The sequence below is a fragment of the Cherax quadricarinatus genome, chromosome 82 (assembly GCF_038502225.1).
Source record: "Cherax quadricarinatus isolate ZL_2023a chromosome 82, ASM3850222v1, whole genome shotgun sequence".
Taxonomy (NCBI): Eukaryota; Metazoa; Arthropoda; class Malacostraca; order Decapoda; family Parastacidae; genus Cherax; species Cherax quadricarinatus.
Genome location: NC_091373.1, coordinates 5,568,572 through 5,590,540, shown reverse-complemented (window position 1 = coordinate 5,590,540; position 21,969 = coordinate 5,568,572). Strand labels below are relative to the sequence as shown.

Sequence of the window (21,969 nt, the reverse complement as noted above, 5' to 3'; positions counted from 1 at the left end):
CAGTTTCTCTCCAGCATGCAGTCGACCGTGTTTCCAATTGGGCCACCACACATGGGTTTAAATTTTCCAGCACTAAAACCCACCAAATCACTTTCACTAGACGCTCTGTCATCTCTGATCATCCTTTGTACCTCTATGGCTCACGTATCCCTGAACGTGATACAGTCAAGTTTCTGGGCCTCCTCTTTGATCGTAGGTTATCCTGGAAACCTCACATTACCTCTCTGAAGGCAACTTGTCACAGCCGGCTGAACCTTCTTAAAACCCTTGCTCATCTTTCGTGGGGAGCTGATCGTCGAACCCTCCTTCACCTACATTCCACCCTTATTTTATCGAAACTTGATTATGGTGACCAGATCTATTCAGCGGCATCTCCTGCTACTCTCTCTAGCCTTAACCCCATTCATCACCAAGGATTACGTTTATGCCTTGGTGCTTTTCGCTCTTCCCCTGTCGAAAGCCTCTATGCAGAAGCGAACGTTCCATCCTTATCCGATCGCCGTGATGCCCATTGCCTGCGCTACTATGTACGCTCTCATGATCTCCGCAATCCTTCCATTTATAGAATGGTCACTGATATTAGTAGACATTCTTTATTTGTTCGCCGCCCCTGCTTACTCCGTCCCTTCTCTCTTCGCCTTCATTCGCTCTTGTCTTCTCTTCAACTACCACCTTTCTATGTACATGTAGCATCTCACTTTTCCCTACCCCCCTGGGAGGTCCCAGCTGTTCGAGTCTGTTCTTTCTCCCTCCCTTGCTCGAAAGCCCAACTGTCTACGGTCGCTTCCCGCTCTCTTTTTCTTGACCACTTTCACTCTCATTCTCATGCCATTGCTGTGTACACAGATGGCTCTAAGTCTTCTGACGGCGTAGGATTCGCAGCAGTGTTTCCGGACAGCGTCGTACAAGGGCATTTACTATCTTCAGCTAGTATTTTTACTGCTGAATTATATGCCATCCTTACAGCACTTATCCGTATTGCATCTATGCCTGTGTCATCATTTGTGGTTGTCTCAGACTCCCTTAGTGCTTTACAGGCTATACAAAAATTTGATACACCTCACCCCTTAGTCCTCCGTATCCAACTTTGGCTACGCCGCATCTTTACTAAGCATAAAGATATTGTTTTTTGTTGGGTCCCTGGTCATGTTGACGTACAGGGCAATGAACAGGCAGACACTGCTGCGCGGTCAGCAGTACATGACCTACCAGTTTCTTACAGAGGTATTCCATGTACGGACTATTTTGCTGTAATATCTTCCCACCTTCACACCCGTTGGCAACAACGTTGGTCTACTATGCTCGGCAACAAACTTCAGTCTATTAAACCGAGTATAGGTTACTGGCCGTCTTCTTATCACCAGTGTCGAGGTTGGGAGACTACTCTCTCCCGTCTTCGCATTGGCCATACTCGTCTTACTCATGGATATCTCATGGAGAGGCGTCTTGCTCCTCTCTGTGAGAATTGCCAAGCTCCATTATCAGTCAGCCACATTCTGTTGGACTGCCCACTTTATCAACGAGCACGCAGAATTTACCTCTGTCGTCGTCTTCGCCCCGCTGCTCTCTCTTTACCTTCCCTTCTCGCTGATGGACCCACCTTTCATCCGGACTCTCTTATTGACTTTTTGACAACGACTGACTTACTTCACAAATTCTGATACTTTCAGCCCTTTCTACTTGTATCTCTTGCTACCCTCTACCCCCGTACTATCCCCTGCCCCGCTGTTTTCTGTAACCTGCTGATCATCCCCCCTCCCTCCTGCCATCCAATTCCCTTGCTTCCTTCCCTACCCTGCAGCGCTGTATAGCCCTTGTGGCTTAGCGCTTCTTTTTGATTATAATAATAATAATAATTCACAAGCACACACACACAGTTTTACTTAATTGGGTACCACAGTTTGATGATTCCAGTAAAGGATGAAAAGTATTGCTTTCAATTATAGTATTTCTCAGTTGACAGCTACTGCTAAGTCTTACAAGACTTTTACTTGTATAGGCTCAGCACATTTTTTTAAATATATTTATGTAGGAGAGGGGGATCACTAAATCTGTACCGGGTTACAAAGTACGTGGAGAAATGGGAGGCAATCAAGTTTCAACCAAGTTGGGGGGGGGGGGTCAGGTCCCATTCTTTGGAAACAGCAGATGAAGAAAAGGGAAGGAAACCTCCAATTTCTTGCATCAACCCTCCATCAAGGAACTCCCATCCCTGAAGGGTATGCATGTGTAGTAGTCAGGATTTTAATTGTTCTGGAACTGTAAGTAATGTAAAAAAAATATTAGTAGAGGGTGTAAGGAAACCATTGCTAAGAACTGAGCTTTATTATGTCTACAGGAAAACTACACATTTTTGTAAGGTAGAGGGGAGAGGTCATATCACATGCAGAGAAAACAGAAGCAGGAAGCCAGGTTACAGTTGGTGTCGAGTTTACTGGGGTTTGCCTGGGAACCCCCCAAGGGACTCCTGACCTAAGGAATTGGGCTTGTGCTCCCCTTTGAACCTGAATGCCTCCTATTTTCCCAGGGACTGTATGACTTGTACAGGTTTAGTGGTCTTTCCATTAATGCAATCATAATTTGCATGGGAAAGGTACCTAGCATTATGTGCAAGACATTTTGTTACCTGTAACCTGTTTACAGGTAATAGGGCCTGGCCAGGCCTTTTTGATTGCCTGGTTTTAACAAGACTGTTCTTATTGGCAATTCAGTTTCCTCTTCAAAAGCTGACAGAACTTTAACTTTTCTCACTGGTTTTAGGTGTCTTGTTACTACTAGGCACTTTCTCCTATCATTCTGTTAAAAGGAATTTAGCCTTGTTTCATATCATGAGGTGTCTGTGCATAACTTCTGTGTATTTATATTAATGGAGTCTGACAGCAAGGCTCACCCACATTAATTTTTTGTATACTGTGCAGGTTTTGGTGTGGACACTGGCTGTGCATTTGGAATATCTGTGGAGGATGGGGCAAATGCCATCCTATGAGGCTTTGGAAATTACTACAATGTTTATGATGGACTTCAGAGTTAGTGATGGAAATACCTGACCAATAGGATGAGTAATGCATTTATCAGGGTCATTGTTTTTTATGTGGTGGTTTTGACATTTGTGTTATGCTCTTCAGGTTTGGACAGAGTCTACAAGTAACTGCCCAGGTGCTGTGACCCCTCTGGGTTTAGCACTTTCCCAATGAATGTAATTAGCTATGTCTGAGGCAGGCATTATGGTGGTAGTATATGAGGACACTGGTAGGTTTTGAATATACAGGTACTATAACCTTGTAGGTCATATTTTATGAGACAGGTCTAGGAAAGGGAGGGAGAAGTCATTTTCTTCAGTGAACTGGAGGGAGAGGACAATTCCAAACCATACTTTGTAGAACTAAAAAGGTTGGGAGCAATATTGTCAATTTAACACAGAAAGAGGCAACATATTCCATTTCCCCATCACCACATGAGGGAGTGGGGTCATACTGAATTTGTGGAAAGCTGCTGAAATTATAGTATAGTTAAATTTAAATCATTGTTCAGTAAGGGAGGTAAGTCTTGGAAGGGTAAAAGCAAAGACCATTTCAGATATATTTGACCTCACCATTACCCTGTGTGAACTTGGGTAATGGTGAGGTCAAGATTAGCCAGATTCTTAGTTTCTGAAATAAATGCCTGACCAGCCTTGACATCCCCTTGACCTGAGTTCCCATCTCTTCCTTCCTAAACCAACATTGTTATGGTACACTAAATAGCCCTTGTGGTTTAGTGCTTCTTTTTGATTATAATAAAATATGGTACACTAAAAATCTGAAAGTCTTGCCTTTACCCTTCCCATAATTATTGTCTCCCTTACTGAATATTTGAAATATAAATATTTTTCCTTCATAAATTAATGGCAAGAGGCTTTCTCAAGGCTGTGGAATGCTTGGAAATGGAAGGTTTCATAGACAAACATTTGTCATCAGGCTCTGCTACAAGAAGAGAGGAGCTTGAACTTTTGAGTTCCACAAACTTTATGGGGTGGAACAAAGTTAGGAAAATGTAACCTATAACAGTATAATTCATTGTTTCCCTGTCGCTGCACAAAGCATTATTATTGTTTACCTCTTCAAGGGGGGCTCCTTGGCGTGGTGAAGAGGCTCTTGGTCTGAGGAATTAGCCCTGTCGGTCTTCTTCCTCAGACCGAACCTAATTACCCCCCATTCTCCCCTCCCCTATCCCATCCTCCCCTTTTTCCATTCCTCCTCCTCCTCCTCACCCCTCCCTTTTGCCCTTCCTCTTTTTAGCCTTCGTGATTTCTCCCACAGGCGTGCTAGTTCCTAGGTAGGGGAAAGGACACCGGGGTCGATCCCATTCCGTTGAGGTTTCTTGGCGGTGGCGTAGTTTGCCGTGGAATCTGGATTGCCTAGGGATGTCCCGATCCCTCTCCGGTATCCCGGAGTAGCTTTGGGTGTCTTGTGGGCGACGGGTGTATCTCTGGAAGCCACCTTTCGGATTCCGGGGGTGGTGGCTGAAGGAGGTATGCTTTGTGGAGGATATCCGGCCGCCCTCTCTTTTGTCCACCGAGGTAGCTCGGCAGATGTGAGGTTGCTATCCCGGATTGCTGGTTTACTGGCATGAAGGGTAGGGTATGGCACGGGTTCCATGCTGCATCTGCGCTACTAGCGGTGTCGAGTCCTCTTGGGCGCGGAGGGAGATTTCCGGCCCTTTCATTCCTCCTGGGAACTATTCCTCCCCGCTCCCCCCTTTTTTTATTCTTTTTTTTGTTTTTATTTTCTTTTCTTCTTTCTTTTTTTTTCTTAAAAACAAAAAGAAAGAAGTAACCTAACCATGGCAGCCCTAGTCCATGAACCTGGTACCCCCGGGCCCCTTCTTGATACCGCACCCCGTTCTGACCCCGCCTCGTCTTTGGACCACTCTTCAGACATTCCTCATGCCTCTGTACCTATTGCCGGTGCTGTTTCCTCACCCGCTTCAGGTACTGAGGCCTGGACTGACTCCTTCGATTTATCAGACCTTCGCTCTCCTCTGACTATGCTTCCGGCCTCTCCCTCTACGGTGCGGCAATTTTCAAATCGCCGACCCGTTCCACGTCGGACCAACTCTGGTCCCACGCCTAAACGTCAACGACAATTACCTGCTGATGATACTTCTCCACCTTCACCTTCTCGTTCTTCTCAGAAACGATCGACACGTCCTTCACTACCTTTCCACGCTCAGTTTCAGACTGAACAGTGGACTAAATTCTTCACTTTACGACCAACTTCCTCTACTGCCTATCTTTCTGACCATAGTATTGGCAAGGCACTCCTACGCCATGTTGGTAAAGATATTTCTTTTCATGCTCTTAAGAGCGGTACGCGCATCATTACCGTACAGAATGCTACCCAGGCTCGTGAGCTCTCTCGTCTTACCCATATAGATACTGTTCCTGTCACCCTTGAAAAACATCATTCCCTCAATTCTTGTAGTGGTACCGTTATTCTGCCCCATACCATAGTTCAACAAAATTTCCAGACATGTGGCACCGACATTCTAGAACAGCTGGAACTCCAAGATCTCCCAATCCTCAAGGTAGACACTTACGTTCTTCCTGCCCGTGGGCGGAGACGATACCCTAGCAATGTGGCTCGTTTAACTTTTGACAGCCGAGAACTCCCATCCTCCGTTTATATAGCAGGACATCGGTTACAAGTTCGAAAGGTGATCCCTACACCACAACAGTGTAGAAATTGCTGGCGATTTGGCCATCCAGCGAAATATTGCAGATCTATCGCCGAATGCCCAGTCTGTGGTGCCGATGACCATTCTAATACGTCTTGCAATCGATCTCCCTCTTGCCTTAACTGTCATGAGGCTCACCCTTCGTACTCTCGCCGTTGTCAGGTCTATTTAAACGAGCGGGAAATCCGTTACCTCAAAGAGACAGAAGGTCTCCCTTATGCCATGGCAGTTTCTCATCTCCGCCTCCAAGGGAGACTCCCACGTGTTTCTTATTCCCGTGCTTCAAAACGTCCCCCCACTTCTGGTATCCCATCTTCTACACCCACCTCTGTGGTTACCTTTCCCATAATCACTCCTGTATCTAATCCTTTTGCTGTCCTCGGCTCAGACGTCCCTACTTCAACGCCTCAGTCTAATCTCGCTTCTTCGAGTTCTCTCTTACAAGCCTCAGTATCGACGAGACCTCGTACGACACCTCTTCCCAATCGTCCCTCTACTTCTCAAAAGTCAAAAAAAGGTCCGGTAACACCTCCTACCCATCTTCCACCTCCTCATTTTACCCTCCCTGTCTCTGTCCCTAGTTCTTCCCCTCTCACTGGCTCAGTTACAAGTGCAGAGGTTCACCCTCCTCCTCGTAATGTACCTTCCTCCCCTGTTCCCTCCCAAGTTTCTTCCTCTTCTGCCACCTCCCAGGTTCCTGTCTCTTCTGTCCCCTGCCACGCTTCTCCAGTTCCCTCCACCCTTTCGCCCCCCCCTACCTTGGTACAGTCCAATACAGTTCCAATCTTTACTCATCCTCCCCCTACCATTCCCAATATTGTCTCCCATACGACATCTCTGAATTCCGAAACACTTGAAGCAATCTCTGAATATATTGCAGAGACCAAACCATCAATGGACACTGATCCACCTTCCGCTCTTCCTCTCTCCTCTGCTCCATCTGCGCAACTCCTTTCTTCACAGCGCACCGTTCCTTCGCTGCTTGAACATTTTCCACTGCCTCCGCATGTGGACTTTTCTAACCCTTCTAGTCCGTAGGAACCCTTACCTGCGGATTTCAAGTATCTTTATCATTGCCAATCATGGCCTTTTTACAGTGGAATATACGCGGCCTCAGGGGTAATCGGGGTGAGCTTCAGATGTTACTCTCCCAGTTTGCCCCTGTTGGTGTTTGCTTACAGGAACCAAAATTACACTCTGCTGTTATTTCTCACATCTCAGGCTATAATTTATTGTATTCTTCAGATCCTTTTCCTGATGGGACCTTTAATGAAAGTGCCCTTCTTCTCCGCACTGATATTCCGTACCATCAGCTATTTGTTCATACTTCGCTGCATTACACAGCAGCCCGTATCCACTTACATAGGTGGTATACGCTCTGTTCTTTATATCTCTCTCCTTCTCGGGCATTATCTATTCCGGATTTTGCCTTCCTTGTTTCGTCATTACCGCCACCGATTCTGTTACTTGGTGATTTTAATGCCCACCATTTCCTCTGGGGAGGGTCTCACTGTGATTCCCGTGGAATTCAGTTAGAGGCTTTTCTTGCCACCCACCCCCTCCATGTTTTAAATACAGGTACTCACACCCATTTTGATCCTCGGACTCATACTCTCTCTTGCATCGATCTCTCAGTTTGCTCTTCCTCCGCCGCATTAGACTTTACTTGGTCTGTTCTCCCGGACTTACATGACAGTGATCATTTCCCAATCATTCTTACTTCCCCTTCATATTCGCCACCTCTTCGCACCCCACGCTGGCAATTTAATCGGGCAAATTGGAACCTTTACTCACACCTGACTGTTTTTAAAGAGGTTCCTTCTTCGTCCTCCATCGATGAGCTTTTACACCTCTTCTCGTCCTCCGTTTTCACCGCAGCTTCTCATTCTATACCCCAAACTTCGGGCAGGCATTCTCAGAAATGCGTGCCTTGGTGGTCTCCTGCTTGTGCTCGTGCAGTACGTTTGAAACGCGCTGCATGGGGCAGGTACCGGTACAATAGAACCACAGAGCGACTCCTTGATTTTAAACAGAAGCGTGCGATCGCTCGCCGTGTCATCCGTGACGCTAAACGCACTTGCTGGCGAGATTATGTCTCCAACATCACCTCTGCTTCCTCTATGAGTGCAGTCTGGAAAAAAGTACGAAAACTGAGTGGTAAATATTCTCCTGACCCGGCTCCTGTTCTGCGGGTTGCCGGTGTTGATATAGCAAACCCACTAGATGTTGCCAATGAAATTGGCAATCATCTGGTCCGTATTTCTCAGGGACTCCATCTATGCCCCTCATTTCTTTCCTCAAAGTCTGCCAGAGAGTTAGCACCTTTGGACTTTTCTTCTCTCAGAGAAGAACAGTATAATGTGCCTTTTACACTTCAAGAACTGGAGGCAACACTCTCAGCTTGTCGATCATCGGCAGCTGGGCCCGACGACATTCATATTCGTATGCTACAACATTTACATCAGTCAGCCCTTGCAGTCCTATTACGCCTTTACAATCTTATTTGGTCACAAGGAGTTCTTCCACAGCTGTGGAAATCCGCCATTGTTCTCCCTTTCCGCAAACCAGGCACTACGGGACATGAAACCTCCCACTATCGTCCCATTGCTCTTACCAGTGCAGTTTGCAAAGTAATGGAACGTCTAGTAAATAGACGTTTAGTGTGGTATTTAGAGACACACAACAGTCTCTCCACTCGTCAATATGGCTTTCGTAAGGGACGTTCTACCATAGACCCCTTACTGCGCTTGGATACGTATGTTCGTAATGCCTTTGCGAATAACCACTCAGTTATTGCCATATTTTTTGACCTTGAGAAGGCATATGACACAACTTGGAGGTATAATATTTTAGCCCAAGCCCACTCCTTAGGCCTTCGAGGCAATCTACCATCCTTCCTTAAGAACTTTTTAACTGACAGGCATTTCCGTGTTCGGGTTAATAATGTGCTCTCCCCGGACTTTGTTCAAGCTGAAGGTGTCCCCCAGGGATGTGTTCTGAGCACAACACTTTTTCTCCTTGCTATTAATGATTTGGCCTCTAGTCTTCCATCAAATATTTGGTCATCACTCTATGTTGATGACTTCGCTATTGCCTGTGCAGGCGCTGACTGTCACCTCCTTACAGTTTCTCTCCAGCATGCAGTCGACCGTGTTTCCAATTGGGCCACCACACATGGGTTTAAATTTTCCAGCACTAAAACCCACCAAATCACTTTCACTAGACGCTCTGTCATCTCTGATCATCCTTTGTACCTCTATGGCTCACGTATCCCTGAACGTGATACAGTCAAGTTTCTGGGCCTCCTCTTTGATCGTAGGTTATCCTGGAAACCTCACATTACCTCTCTGAAGGCAACTTGTCACAGCCGGCTGAACCTTCTTAAAACCCTTGCTCATCTTTCGTGGGGAGCTGATCGTCGAACCCTCCTTCACCTACATTCCACCCTTATTTTATCGAAACTTGATTATGGTGACCAGATCTATTCAGCGGCATCTCCTGCTACTCTCTCTAGCCTTAACCCCATTCATCACCAAGGATTACGTTTATGCCTTGGTGCTTTTCGCTCTTCCCCTGTCGAAAGCCTCTATGCAGAAGCGAACGTTCCATCCTTATCCGATCGCCGTGATGCCCATTGCCTGCGCTACTATGTACGCTCTCATGATCTCCGCAATCCTTCCATTTATAGAATGGTCACTGATATTAGTAGACATTCTTTATTTGTTCGCCGCCCCTGCTTACTTCGTCCCTTCTCTCTTCGCCTTCATTCGCTCTTGTCTTCTCTTCAACTACCACCTTTCTATGTACATGTAGCATCTCACTTTTCCCTACCCCCCTGGGAAGTTCCAGCTGTTCGAGTCTGTTCTTTCTCCCTCCCTTGCTCGAAAGCCCAACTGTCTACGGTCGCTTCCCGCTCTCTTTTTCTTGACCACTTTCACTCTCATTCTCATGCCATTGCTGTGTACACAGATGGCTCTAAGTCTTCTGACGGCGTAGGATTCGCAGCAGTGTTTCCGGACAGCGTCGTACAAGGGCATTTACTATCTTCAGCTAGTATTTTTACTGCTGAATTATATGCCATCCTTACAGCACTTATCCGTATTGCATCTATGCCTGTGTCATCATTTGTGGTTGTCTCAGACTCCCTTAGTGCTTTACAGGCTATACAAAAATTTGATACACCTCACCCCTTAGTCCTCCGTATCCAACTTTGGCTACGCCGCATCTTTACTAAGCATAAAGATATTGTTTTTTGTTGGGTCCCTGGTCATGTTGACGTACAGGGCAATGAACAGGCAGACACTGCTGCGCGGTCAGCAGTACATGACCTACCAGTTTCTTATAGAGGTATTCCATGTACGGACTATTTTGCTGTAATATCTTCCCACCTTCACACCCGTTGGCAACAACGTTGGTCTACTATGCTCGGCAACAAACTTCAGTCTATTAAACCGAGTATAGGTTACTGGCCGTCTTCTTATCACCAGTGTCGAGGTTGGGAGACTACTCTCTCCCGTCTTCGCATTGGCCATACTCGTCTTACTCATGGATATCTCATGGAGAGGCGTCTTGCTCCTCTCTGTGAGAATTGCCAAGCTCCATTATCAGTCAGCCACATTCTGTTGGACTGCCCACTTTATCAACGAGCACGCAGAATTTACCTCTGTCGTCGTCTTCGCCCCGCTGCTCTCTCTTTACCTTCCCTTCTCGCTGATGGACCCACCTTTCATCCGGACTCTCTCATTGACTTTTTGACAACGACTGACTTACTTCACAAATTCTGATACTTTCAGCCCTTTCTACTTGTATCTCTTGCTACCCTCTACCCCCGTACTATCCCCCGCCCCGCTGTTTTCTGTAACCTGCTGATCATCCCCCCTCCCTTCTGCCATCCAATTCCCTTGCTTCCTTCCCTACCCTGCAGCGCTGTATAGCCCTTGTGGCTTAGCGCTTCTTTTTGATTATAATAATAATTGGTCATCACTCTATGTTGATGACTTCGCTATTGCCTGTGCAGGCGCTGACTGTCACCTCCTTACAGTTTCTCTCCAGCATGCAGTCGACCGTGTTTCCAATTGGGCCACCACACATGGGTTTAAATTTTCCAGCACTAAAACCCACCAAATCACTTTCACTAGACGCTCTGTCATCTCTGATCATCCTTTGTACCTCTATGGCTCACGTATCCCTGAACGTGATACAGTCAAGTTTCTGGGCCTCCTCTTTGATCGTAGGTTATCCTGGAAACCTCACATTACCTCTCTGAAGGCAACTTGTCACAGCCGGCTGAACCTTCTTAAAACCCTTGCTCATCTTTCGTGGGGAGCTGATCGTCGAACCCTCCTTCACCTACATTCCACCCTTATTTTATCGAAACTTGATTATGGTGACCAGATCTATTCAGCGGCATCTCCTGCTACTCTCTCTAGCCTTAACCCCATTCATCACCAAGGATTACGTTTATGCCTTGGTGCTTTTCGCTCTTCCCCTGTCGAAAGCCTCTATGCAGAAGCGAACGTTCCATCCTTATCCGATCGCCGTGATGCCCATTGCCTGCGCTACTATGTACGCTCTCATGATCTCCGCAATCCTTCCATTTATAGAATGGTCACTGATATTAGTAGACATTCTTTATTTGTTCGCCGCCCCTGCTTACTCCGTCCCTTCTCTCTTCGCCTTCATTCGCTCTTGTCTTCTCTTCAACTACCACCTTTCTATGTACATGTAGCATCTCACTTTTCCCTACCCCCCTGGGAGGTCCCAGCTGTTCGAGTCTGTTCTTTCTCCCTCCCTTGCTCGAAAGCCCAACTGTCTACGGTCGCTTCCCGCTCTCTTTTTCTTGACCACTTTCACTCTCATTCTCATGCCATTGCTGTGTACACAGATGGCTCTAAGTCTTCTGACGGCGTAGGATTCGCAGCAGTGTTTCCGGACAGCGTCGTACAAGGGCATTTACTATCTTCAGCTAGTATTTTTACTGCTGAATTATATGCCATCCTTACAGCACTTATCCGTATTGCATCTATGCCTGTGTCATCATTTGTGGTTGTCTCAGACTCCCTTAGTGCTTTACAGGCTATACAAAAATTTGATACACCTCACCCCTTAGTCCTCCGTATCCAACTTTGGCTACGCCGCATCTTTACTAAGCATAAAGATATTGTTTTTTGTTGGGTCCCTGGTCATGTTGACGTACAGGGCAATGAACAGGCAGACACTGCTGCGCGGTCAGCAGTACATGACCTACCAGTTTCTTACAGAGGTATTCCATGTACGGACTATTTTGCTGTAATATCTTCCCACCTTCACACCCGTTGGCAACAACGTTGGTCTACTATGCTCGGCAACAAACTTCAGTCTATTAAACCGAGTATAGGTTACTGGCCGTCTTCTTATCACCAGTGTCGAGGTTGGGAGACTACTACTCTCCCGTCTTCGCATTGGCCATACTCGTCTTACTCATGGATATCTCATGGAGAGGCGTCTTGCTCCTCTCTGTGAGAATTGCCAAGCTCCATTATCAGTCAGCCACATTCTGTTGGACTGCCCACTTTATCAACGAGCACGCAGAATTTACCTCTGTCGTCGTCTTCGCCCCGCTGCTCTCTCTTTACCTTCCCTTCTCGCTGATGGACCCACCTTTCATCCGGACTCTCTTATTGACTTTTTGACAACGACTGACTTACTTCACAAATTCTGATACTTTCAGCCCTTTCTACTTGTATCTCTTGCTACCCTCTACCCCCGTACTATCCCCTGCCCCGCTGTTTTCTGTAACCTGCTGATCATCCCCCCTCCCTCCTGCCATCCAATTCCCTTGCTTCCTTCCCTACCCTGCAGCGCTGTATAGCCCTTGTGGCTTAGCGCTTCTTTTTGATTATAATAATAATAATCCTTCATAAATTAATGGCAAGAGGCTTTCTCAAGGCTGTGGAATGCTTGGAAATGGAAGGTTTCATAGACAAACATTTGTCATCAGGCTCTGCTACAAGAAGAGAGGAGCTTGAACTTTTGAGTTCCACAAACTTTATGGGGTGGAATTTTACCTCTTCAAGGGGGGCTCCTTGGCGTGGTGAAGAGGCTCTTGGTCTGAGGAATTAGCCCTGTCGGTCTTCTTCCTCAGACCGAACCTAATTACCCCCCATTCTCCCCTCCCCTATCCCATCCTCCCCATCCTCCCCTTTTTCCATTCCTCCTCCTCACCCCTCCCTTTTGCCCTTCCTCTTTTTAGCCTTCGTGATTTCTCCCACAGGCGTGCTAGTTCCTAGGTAGGGGAAAGGACACCGGGGTCGATCCCATTCCGTTGAGGTTTCTTGGCGGTGGCGTAGTTTGCCGTGGAATCTGGATTGCCTAGGGATGTCCCGATCCCTCTCCGGTATCCCGGAGTAGCTTTGGGTGTCTTTTGGGCGACGGGTGTATCTCTGGAAGCCACCTTTCGGATTCCGGGGGTGGTGGCTGAAGGAGGTATGCTTTGTGGCGGATATCCGGCCGCCCTCTCTTTTGTCCACCGAGGTAGCTCGGCAGATGTGAGGTTGCTATCCCGGATTGCTGGTTTACTGGCATGAAGGGTAGGGTATGGCACGGGTTCCATGCTGCATCTGCGCTACTAGCGGTGTCGAGTCCTCTTGGGCGCGGAGGGAGATTTCCGGCCCTTTCATTCCTCCTGGGAACTATTCCTCCCCGCTCCCCCCTTTTTTTATTCTTTTTTTTGTTTTTATTTTCTTTTCTTCTTTCTTTTTTTTTCTTAAAAACAAAAAGCAAAGGAGTAACCTAACCATGGCAGCCCTAGTCCATGAAACCACTACCCCCGGGCCCCTTCTTGATACCGCACCCCATTCTGACCCTGCCTTGTGTTTAGACCACTCTTCGGACACTCCTGATGCCCCTGTACCTCTTGCTGGTGCTGTTTCCTCACCCGCTTCAGGTACCGGGGCTTCGACTGACTCCTTCGATTTGTCTGAACTCCGCTCTCCTTTGACTATGCTTCCGGCTTCTCCCTCTACGGTACGGCAATTTTCGAATCGCCCACCCATTTCATGCCGGACCAACTCCGGTCCTACTCCTAAACGCCAACGTCAATCTCCTGATGATGCTCCGTCGTTACCTTCCCATTCTACTCGGAAACGACCGACACGTCAAGCACTCCCTCTCCACGCTCAGTTTCGGACCACACAATGGACTAAATTCTTTACTTTAAGACCAACTTCTTCTTCTGCCTACCTTTCTGACCATAGTATTGCCAAAGCGCTCCTGCGTCATGTTGGCAGAGATATTTCATTTCACGCTCTCAAGAGCGGTACGCGCATCGTCACTGTCCAGAATGCTACCCAAGCTCATGATCTTTCTCTCCTTTCGAATATCGATACTACTCCTATCACTATTGAAAAACATCTTTCTCTCAATTCTTGTAGTGGTACTGTCATTCTGCCCCATACCATAGTCCAACAGAATTTCCAGTCATGTGGCAATGACATTTTTGAACAGCTGGAACTCCAGGATCTCCCAATCCTCAAAGTAGACACTTATGTCCTTCCTGCCCGGGGGCGGAGACGTTACCCTTGCAATGTGGCTCGTTTAACTTTTGACAGCCGAGAACTCCCGTCCTCTGTATATGTCGCGGGACATCGGTTACAAGTTCGAAAGGTGATACCTACACCGCAACAATGTAGAAATTGCTGGCGTTTTGGTCACCCAGGTCACCCAGCGAAATATTGCAGATCTATGGCCGAATGCCCAGTCTGTGGTGCCGACAACCATTCTAATACATCTTGCAGTCAACCTCCATCTTGCCTTAATTGTAATGAAGCTCACCCTTCGTACTCCCGCCGTTGCCAGGTCTACTTAAATGAACGTGAAATCCGTTGCCTCAAAGAGGCAGAAGGTCTCCCTTATGCTATGGCAGTTACTCATCTCCGCCTCCAAGGGAGACTACCCCGTGTTTCTTATTCTCGTGTTTCCAAACATCCCCCCACTTCTGGGGTCCCATCTTCTGCAGCCTCCTCTGTTGTTACCCCTCCCATAGCCATTACGGCATCTAATCCTTTTGCTGTCCTTGGCTCTGACGTCCCGACTACAACTCAGTCTGTTCTCACATCTTCGCGTCCTTCCTCACAAGCCCCAGTATCGACAAGACCTCGTACGACACCTAATACCAATCGCCCCTCTACTCAGAAGTCCAAAAAATCCACATTGCTCAAATCTTCTTTGCCCCTTCCTTCCCTTCTTCCACCTCCACACGTTACCTTTCCAGTCTCTGTACCTAGTTCTTCCCCTCTCTCTGGCTCTATTACAAGTGTGGAGATTCACCCTCCTCCTCGTACTATGCCTTCCACCCCCGTCCCCTCCCAAGTTTCTCCCTCTTCTGTCACCTCCCAGGTTTCTACCTCTTCTGTCCCCCCCCACACTTCATCTCCAGTCCCTTACACTTTTCCCTCCCCCTCTACTTTGGTACAGTCCATTACTGTCCCAATCTTTACTCACCCTCCTCCTCCTATCTCCAATATGGTTTCCCATACATCTTTGAATTCAGAAACACTTGAAGCCATTTCAGAATATATTGCAGAGACTAAACCTTCAATGGACACTGATTCACTTCCTGTTCCTTCTCTTCCCTCTCCTCCATCTTCACAACCCCATTCTTCGCAACGCTCCGTTCCTTCGCTACTTGAACATCTTCCAATGCCACCACACGTTGACTTTTCTAACCCCTCTAGTCCGTAGGTGCCTTTACCTACAGATTCCTGATATTTTCTTCATCGCCAATCATGGCCTATTTACAGTGGAATATCCGCGGCCTCAGGGGTAATCGGGGTGAGCTTCAGATGTTGCTTTCCAGGTTTTCCCCTGTTGGTGCTTGCTTACAAGAACCAAAATTACACTCGGCTGTTTTCCAACCTATCTCAGGCTATAATTTATTGTATTCTTCGGATCCTTTCTCAGATGGGACCTTTAATGAAAGTGCCCTTCTTCTACGCAATGATATTCCGTACTGTCAACTATTTGTCCATACCTCGCTGCATTACACTGCAGCCCGTATCCACTTGAATAAGTGGTTTACAATATGTTCTTTATATCTCTCTCCTTCTCGAGCATTTTCTATCCCAGACTTTGCCTTTCTTGTTTCATCCTTACCACCACCACTTCTGTTACTTGGTGATTTTAATGCCCACCATTTCCTCTGGGGGGGGTCTCATTGTGACTCACGTGGCATTCAGTTGGAGGCTTTTCTTGCCTCTCACCCCCTCCATGTTTTAAATACGGGTACTCCCACCCATTTTGATCCTCGTACTCATACTCTCTCTTGCATCGATCTATCAGTCTGCTCTTCCTCCACAGCACTAGACTTCACCTGGTCTGTTCTACCAGACTTACATGACAGCGATCATTTTCCGATCATTCTTACTTCTCCTTCCTATTCACCACCTTCCCGTAGCCCTCGCTGGCAATTTGATCGGGCAAATTGGGATCTTTACTCACACCTCACTGCTTTTAGTGAGGTTCCTTCTTCATCCTCCATTGATGAGCTCCTACACATCTTCTCGACATCAGTTTATACCGCAGCTTCTCATTCTATACCCCACACCTCAGGCAGGCATTCTCAGAAGTGCGTGCCTTGGTGGTCTCCTGCTTGTGCTCGTGCAGTACGTTTGAAACGTGCTGCATGGGGCAGGTACCGGTACAATAGAACCGCTGAGAGACTTGTTGATTTTAAGCAGAAGCGTGCGATCGCTCGCCGTGTCATCCGTGAAGCTAAACGCACTTGTTGGCGAGACTATGTTTCCACCATCACCTCTGCTTCTTCTATGAGTGCAGTCTGGAAAAAAGTGAGGAAATTGAGTGGTAAATACTCTCCTGACCCGGCTCCTGTTCTACGGGTCACTGGTGTTGATATAGCAAACCCTCTCGACGTTGCCATTGAACTTGGCACACATCTGGTCCGTATTTCCCGAGGGCTCCATCTATGCCCCTCGTTTCTTTCCTCAAAGTCTGCCAGAGAGTTAGTACCCTTGGACTTTTCTTCTCTCGGAGAAGAACAGTATAATGTGCCTTTTACACTTCAAGAACTGGAGGCAACGCTCTCAGCTTGCCGATCATCGGCAGCTGGGCCTGATGACATTCATATTCGTATGTTACAACATTTACATCGGTCAGCCCTTGTAGTCCTCTTACACCTCTTCAATCTTATTTGGGCACAAGGAGTTCTTCCCCAGCTGTGGAAATCTGCCATTGTTCTCCCTTTCCGCAAACCGGGTACTACAGGACATGATGCCTCCCACTATCGCCCCATCGCTCTTACAAGTGCAGTTTGCAAAGTGATGGAACGCCTCGTAAATCGACGTTTAATGTGGTATTTAGAGACTCACAACAGTCTCTCCGCTAGTCAATATGGCTTTCGTAAGGGTCGTTCTACCATAGACCCCTTACTACGCTTGGATACGTATGTTCGTAATGCCTTTGCGAATAATCACTCAGTTATTGCCATATTTTTTGACCTTGAGAAGGCATATGACACAACTTGGAGGTATAATATTTTGGCCCAGGCCCATTCCTTAGGCCTCCGAGGCAATCTACCATCCTTCCTTAAGAACTTTTTAACTGACAGACATTTCCGTGTTCGAGTCAATAATGTTCTTTCCCCGGACTTCGTCCAAGCTGAAGGTGTCCCTCAGGGATGTGTTCTAAGCACAACACTTTTTCTCCTTGCTATAAATGATTTGGCCTCTGTTCTTCCACCCAATATTTGGTCATCACTCTATGTTGATGACTTCGCTATTGCTTGTGCAGGCGCTGACTGTCACCTTATTGCAGTTTCTCTCCAGCATGCGGTCGACCGTGTTTCCACTTGGGCCACCACACATGGGTTTAAATTTTCAAGTACCAAAACTCACCAAATTACTTTCACTAGACGCTCTGTTATCTCCGATCATCCTTTGTATCTCTATGGCTCCCGTATCCCCGAACGTGATACAGTCAGGTTTCTAGGCCTTCTCTTTGACCGTCGGTTAACCTGGAAACCTCACATTACCTCTCTGAAGGCAACTTGTCACAGCCGGCTAAACCTTCTTAAAACCCTCGCTCATCTTTCCTGGGGAGCTGATCGTCGAACTCTGCTTCGCCTACATTCAGCCCTCGTTTTATCGAAACTCGATTATGGTGACCAGATTTATTCCGCGGCCTCTCCTGCTACTCTCTCTAGCCTTAACTCTATCCATCACCAAGGCTTACGTTTGTGCCTTGGTGCTTTTCGCTCTTCCCCTGTTGAGAGCCTCTATACAGAAGCAAATGTTCCATCCTTGTCTGATCGCCGTGATGCCCATTGCCTTCGTTACTATGTACGCTCTCACGATCTACACAATCCTTCCATTTATAGAATGGTCACCGATATTAGTAGACATTCTTTATTCGTTCGCCGCCCCTGTTTGCTCCGTCCCTTTTCTCTTCGCCTACTTTCACTCTTGTCTTCCCTTCAGTTACCACCTTTATATGTTCATGTAGCATCTCACTTGTCCCTACCCCCCTGGGAAGTTCCAGCTGTTCGGGTCTGTTCTTTCTCACTCCCTTGCTCGAAAGCTCAACTGCCTACGGTGGCTTCCCGCTCTCTTTTTCTTGATCACTTCCACTCTCATTCTCATGCCACCGCTGTGTACACAGATGGCTCTAAGTCTTCAGACGGCGTCGGATTCGCAGCAGTGTTTCCGGACAGCGTCGTACGAGGGCATTTACTATCTTCAGCTAGCATTTTTACTGCTGAACTGTATGCCATTCTTGCAGCACTTATTCGTATCGCATCTATGCCTGTGTCATCATTTGTAGTAGTCTCAGACTCCCTTAGTGCTCTACAGGCTATACGAAAATTTGATACATCTCATCCCCTAGTTCTCCGTATCCAACTTTGGCTACGCCGTATCTCTACCAAACATAAAGATATTGTTTTTTGTTGGGTCCCTGGTCATGTCGACGTACAGGGCAATGAACAGGCAGACACTGCTGCGCGGTCAGCAGTATATGACCTACCAATTTCCTATCGAGGTGTTCCATTTCTAGACTATTTTGCTGCAATAGCTACCCACCTTCGCACCCGTTGGCAACAACGTTGGTCAACTCTGCTCGGTAACAAACTTCATTCTATTAAACCGAGCATAGGTTACTGGCCGTCTTCTTGTCATCAGTGCCGAGGTTGGGAGACCACTCTCTCCCGCCTTCGCATTGGCCACACTCGTCTTACTCATGGGTATCTCATGGAGAGGCACCCTGTTCCTCTCTGTGAGCAGTGTCAAGTGCCAGTATCGATTAGCCACATTCTGTTAGACTGCCCTCTCTATCAACGAGCACGCAGAATTTACCTCCAACGTCGTCTTCGTTCTCCTACTCTCTCTTTACCTTCCCTTCTTGCTGATGGACCCTCCTTTAATCCTGACTCTCTCATTGACTTCTTGACAACGACTGATTTACTCCACAAACTCTGATGATACTTTTCACACTCCCCTCAGCCCTTTCTGGTTCAGTCTCTTGCTGCCCTTTACCCTTTCACCATCCACTGCCCCGCTGTTATCCGTAACCTGTTGCTCATCCATCTCCCTTTTGCCACCTGATGCCCTCGCTTCCTTCCTGCCCTGCAGCGCTGTATAGTCCTTGTGGCTTAGCGCTTCTTTTTGATTATAATAATAATAATATCAAGGAAGGTTCCTTGATCTGATGAATTGTACTGGACCTTTCATTCTTTGGATCATGCTCAATTCCCTTGTTTCCTCAGTGTATATGATGTTGGTGAGGGGCTCTTGATTTAGGGAATTGGATCTGTGCTCCAGTTCCCCGAATTAAGCCTGAATGCCTTCCACATCCCCCCCCAGGCGCTGTATAATCCTCCGGGTTTAGCGCTTCCCCCTTGATTATAATAATAATCCTCAGTGTATACCCCCCATGGTTTAGTGTGTTTTCACCATATACATCCAAGAATGAGAAACTAGAAGGGAATGAGAAAAGGTAGACAGGCCTAAAAATAGGGCAAAGTTAGTGTCAAGTGATACACAAGAAAGCAGAAGGGTGGTAGTAAAAAATAAATTACATCTGAAGTGGATGGAGTACAATAGCTAACTCCACCACAATCCTCAAGGGGCTCTCAAAGGAATAAAAAGCACTGCAATAAGTATACTGGCCCATGCTAGGTTAGGATGATGATAAAAGGTAATGTAAAACTTTCACCTTCCCTATCTAATGTTCTTGATTCTTTGATCAGTAGGTCTACTTCAGTGCTCTTATATTTTCCTTTGTGAATTCATTGAGGGACATAGGTACTAGGACCACCCTTCTGCAGTGTAATTTATCTAGATTTACTACCAACCTCCTGACCTATTTTCCAACATTTTCTCACCTGATCTTTCTTCCTCCTCCCTTTTCTCCCGATTTTCTTGCTTAGTTATGACTATATTTAGGGGAAGGCACTAAACCCACATGGGGGTCACCCTATCTAGGGAATGGGAGGCAATAAGGCTTGGTGCAAGGGGAGAACAGGTCCAAATTCCTGGATCAAGAGCCCCTCACCAGCATTAAGGCACCCTCCCTTCCTTGAATGGTATGGTTGTCTAGGTCCAAGACAAACTACTCAAGTTTCTTCTCCAAGTATAGGCTTTTAATGTTTTCAGCTATGGTACTGGAACCTATATTCTTTGTAGGCCATAAAACCCCTAAACAAGGACTCCTAGATTCTTGCCAACCTGCTTGAAAGCCTCAACAGTACGGTCTATGTCATCAAAAGTATGGGAAGCCGAGATCTGCACTCTGATCCTTGCTTTGCCCTTTGGTACTACAGGGTAGCTGAAGCCAATCACGTATATTCCTTTCTCTGTATGGACGGAAAAATATATATCATTTTCAAACTCTAAACATAACAGCCTAACTGAAAAATTTAAGTCATGAAATGTTTTGCAAACAAAAACAATAAGTATAGTTCCAAAAAAACATAAGAGAAGGGTTGCACTGATTAAAAAATTAAGCTTAAATACTAGGCAAGTAGAAAAACATCAAAAGAAACAAAGGGGAAGCTATAATCATATTGCAAATTGCATATACAGCACTATATCCATGTGAATATTTTAATTAAATTAATTTGTTTCCTACATATATACATATACTGTAGATACTATGATATTCATATCCTACTGTTTCAACCTCAATCTCTTGCTACCCTCTACCCCTGCACTATCCACTGCCCTTCATGACCTAATAATAATCCCTCTCCCTCTTGCTACCTAATACCCCTGCACCCTTCCCTGCCGCACTGTATGACCCTTATAGATTTAGCGCTTCTTTTTGATTATAATAACCATATCCTACTATACTTACAAAAAGTGCTAAACAATTATAAATCATTCCAATCAGCATTCGTAGGAATTTTCTAATGGATATTTAAAAAATATAATTCAAACTGATTCTATCCCCTCCCCCCAAACAAAAAAAATACTGCAAAATATAACCATATTTCACCCCTATTATGTAATGATGAATGATCCACATGGTTTTAGCACTTTCCAGGAATACAATATAGGTACATGGTAATTAAAAAAATATACATGACCCAAAATAATGTAAATAATACAGTGCAGTATTATCTATAGTACTGTGCAATGTATAAAGCTCCCCCCCCCCCCCAAAAAAAAAAAAATTATTTCCTGAGGGCACACTCCTTTTATGTGGTGGGGAAAAATGATTCATATTTTTAAGCCACATCTTGCACTACACTTTATCAAAGATCTGATGCCAGGGTGGCCATATACATTCACCAAGTGCTGTATGCCCTTTTCCTTCTCATTTGTTTGCAATGCCCAGAGAACTATGTACTCCTTGCTTCTAATCTACTGGATTAAGTGCTCACAGCACTTAAATCCATAAGCTGGTAATGCATTCGCAGTTCAGCCTTAACCCTTTCAGGGTCCAAGGCCAAAATCTGAAGTCACGCACCAGTGTCCAAGAATTTTTAAAAAAAAATTTGTTATTTTTTCTTATGAAATGGTAGAGAATCTTTTTGTGAAGGTAATAAAACAAAAAGTACGAAATTTGGTGGAAAATTGACGAAATTATGCTCTCGCGAATTTTTATGTGTCAGCGATATTTACGAGTCGGCGATTTTGCCGACTTTGACTCCCATTTTAGGCCAATTACATTATTCCAATCAACCAAATTCTTAGCTATTTCACTAGTATTACTTCTATTCTATCGATTGAGCACAAGAAATCGCCAAATCAACTGTTTCAACTA

General features: G+C 46.1%; 2 protein-coding genes across 4 annotated transcripts in view; one reads left to right on the top strand and one right to left on the bottom strand.

The window, feature by feature from the left end:
• LOC128702865 (type 2 phosphatidylinositol 4,5-bisphosphate 4-phosphatase) overlaps positions 1 to 3,797 on the top strand; it is a 59,665-nt gene extending 55,868 nt beyond the window's left edge. For both annotated transcript variants that reach the window (XM_070102561.1, XM_070102560.1), the window contains one exon: positions 2,919 to 3,797. In XM_070102561.1, coding sequence (XP_069958662.1) covers positions 2,919 to 2,986 — 68 coding nt within the window. In that variant the 3' untranslated portion in view covers positions 2,987 to 3,797. The remainder of the gene's footprint in view (positions 1 to 2,918) is intronic.
• A 15,596-nt stretch (positions 3,798 to 19,393) lies between these two features.
• Positions 19,394 to 21,969, bottom strand: part of Gcat (Glycine C-acetyltransferase) — a 32,422-nt gene continuing 29,846 nt past the window's right edge. For both annotated transcript variants that reach the window (XM_053797314.2, XM_070102559.1), the window contains one exon: positions 19,394 to 20,557. In XM_053797314.2, coding sequence (XP_053653289.1) covers positions 20,400 to 20,557 — 158 coding nt within the window. In that variant the 3' untranslated portion in view covers positions 19,394 to 20,399. The remainder of the gene's footprint in view (positions 20,558 to 21,969) is intronic.